The sequence below is a fragment of the Salvelinus sp. IW2-2015 genome, unplaced genomic scaffold, assembly GCF_002910315.2.
Source record: "Salvelinus sp. IW2-2015 unplaced genomic scaffold, ASM291031v2 Un_scaffold2237, whole genome shotgun sequence".
NCBI lineage: Eukaryota > Metazoa > Chordata > Actinopteri > Salmoniformes > Salmonidae > Salvelinus > Salvelinus sp. IW2-2015.
Window position 1 is genome coordinate 1 of NW_019943567.1, and position 2,268 is coordinate 2,268.

The window sequence follows — 2,268 nt, forward strand, 5'->3', positions numbered from 1 at the left end:
TGAGTTAGCTTCGATAGACTTGTCACTCTCAAAGATAGCGCGACATGTTTCAGCAGTTTTGCTACTATTCTTCATGTAACCACGTTTTTATGTTGGCTAAATCTATGCACATTTTCGGATACAAAACTAATATATGTCTGTTGAATATGATGTTACCCATGGAGTGTATCGAAGATCTCCTGAGAAAAAAGGTTAGTGAAAAAATTAGATAATTTTGCGTGATCATAACGTATCGCTGCCCGTTGCCTTGGATTTCTGCTGGCTAACGTCTTGCAATGTGGTATTGCTAACTATAACAGATTTATTGTGTCTTTTTTCGCGTAAAACGCTTAGAAAAGCTGAAATTATTGTCTTGAATTCACCCAAGATCTGGTCTTCCATTGCTAGGGCTTTGTCTCATTTATGAACATGTCTTCATGGAGTAACATTGGTAATACACGTTCGCCTCATTGTAATTTATTCTAGTCGAGTTGGGATTGGTGGGTGCAATTGAAACTATGCTTTCTAATGAAATATCGCGAATTTCTAAACAAAATCCTATACAATAAATATAGTCTATCAGGACTGCATCTGAGATGGAGGTTTCTCTTGGTTTTAGGCTGATCACATCTTTATTGGCCGAAATTGGTGCATAGCTACCGGGGAGAGAAAAAATCGCCGTGGACAAGAAAAATTGTGTCTCCCTTTGTTAACAGTGGTTAGCTAATAGATTTAATATTGTCTTCCCTGTAAAAACGATTTTTAAATCAGAAATGATTGCTGGATTCACAAAGAAGTGGATCTTCATTGTTCTTGACTTGTGATTGAATGATATTTAGATGTACTATTTACGTGTGAGCTATGCTAGCTATGCTATTCAGCTTTTTTACTGGTGGGGGGTGGGGGGTGCTCCCGGATCCGGGTTTCTGACTCGGTAGAAGTTAATGATTGCTGTTTAACAGTCTGGCCTTGCGATAGAAGCTGTTTTTCAGTCTCTCGGTCCCAGCTTTGACGCACCTGTACTGACCTCGCCTTCTGGATGATAGCGGGGTGAACAGGTAGTGGCTCGGGTGGTTGTTGTCCTTGATGATCTTTWTGGCCTTCCTGTGACATCGGGTGCTGTAGGTCTCATGGAGGGCAGGTAGTTTGCCCCCGGTGATGCGTTGTGCAGACCGCACCACCCTCTGGAGAGCCTTGCGGTTGAGGGCGTTGCMGTTGCCGTACCAGGCGGTGATACAGCCCGACAGGATGCTCTCTATTGTGCATCTATAAAAGTTTGTCAGGGTTTTGGGTGACAAACCAAATTTCTTCAGCCTCCTGAGGTTGAAGAGGCACTGTTGCGCCTTCTTTACCACACTGTCTGTGTGGGTGGACCATTTCAGTTTGTCTGTGATGTGAACGCCAGGGAACTTAAAATGTTACACCTTCTCCACTCCTGTCCCTTCGATATGGATAGGGGGGTGCTCCCTTTGCTCCACGATCATCTCCTTTGTTTTGTTGACGTTGAGTGAGAGGTTATTTTCCTGACACCACGCTCCGAGTGCCCTCACCTCCTCCCTGTAGGCTCGTCATTGTTGGTAATCAAGCCTACCACTGTTGTGTCGTCTGCAAACTTGATGATTGAGTTTGGAGGTGTGCATGGCCACGCAGTCGTGGGTGAAAAAGGAGTACAGGAGGGGGCTGAGCACCCACCCTTGTGGGGCCCCAGTGTTGAGGGTCAGCGAAGTAGAGATGTTGTTTCCTACCTTCACCACCTGGGGGCGGCCTGTCAGAATGTCCAGGACCCAATTGCACAGGGCGGGGATGAGTCCCAGGGCCTCCAGATTGAAGATGTGCTTGGAGGGTACTATGGTGTTGAATGCTGAGCTCTAGTCAATGAACAGCATTATTACGTAGGTATTCCTTTAGTCCAGATGGGATAGGGCAGTGTGCAGTGTGATGTCGATTGCGTAATCTGTGGACCTGTTGGGGTGGTGTACAAACTGAAGTGGGTCTAGGGTGGCCGGTAAGGTGGAGGTGATATGATCCTTGACTAGTCTCTCTATTCACTTCATGATGACAGAAGTGAGTGCTACGGGGCGGTAGTCATTTAGTTCAGTTATCTTTGCCTTCTTGGGTACAGGAACAACGGTGACCATCTTGAAGCATGTGGGGACAACAGACTGGGATTGAATATGTCCGTAAACACACCAGCCAGCTGGTCTGCGCATGCTCTGAGGACGCGGCTAGGGATGCCGTCTGGGCCAGCAGCCTTCCGAGGGTTAACACGTTTAAATGTTTTACTCACGT

At 46.4% G+C, this 2,268-nt stretch overlaps 1 protein-coding gene across 1 annotated transcript in view; it reads right to left on the minus strand.

Moving 5' to 3' along the window:
- Positions 1–1,006: 1,006 nt before the first annotated feature.
- The window catches only part of LOC112073350 (probable guanine nucleotide exchange factor MCF2L2), a gene marked incomplete at its 3' end in the record, with an annotated part of 92,047 nt that continues 90,785 nt past the window's right edge, over positions 1,007–2,268 (minus strand). The window contains exon 4 of the mRNA XM_024140663.2: positions 1,007–1,245. Within this exon, the coding sequence (XP_023996431.2) occupies positions 1,007–1,245 (239 nt within the window). The remainder of the gene's footprint in view (positions 1,246–2,268) is intronic.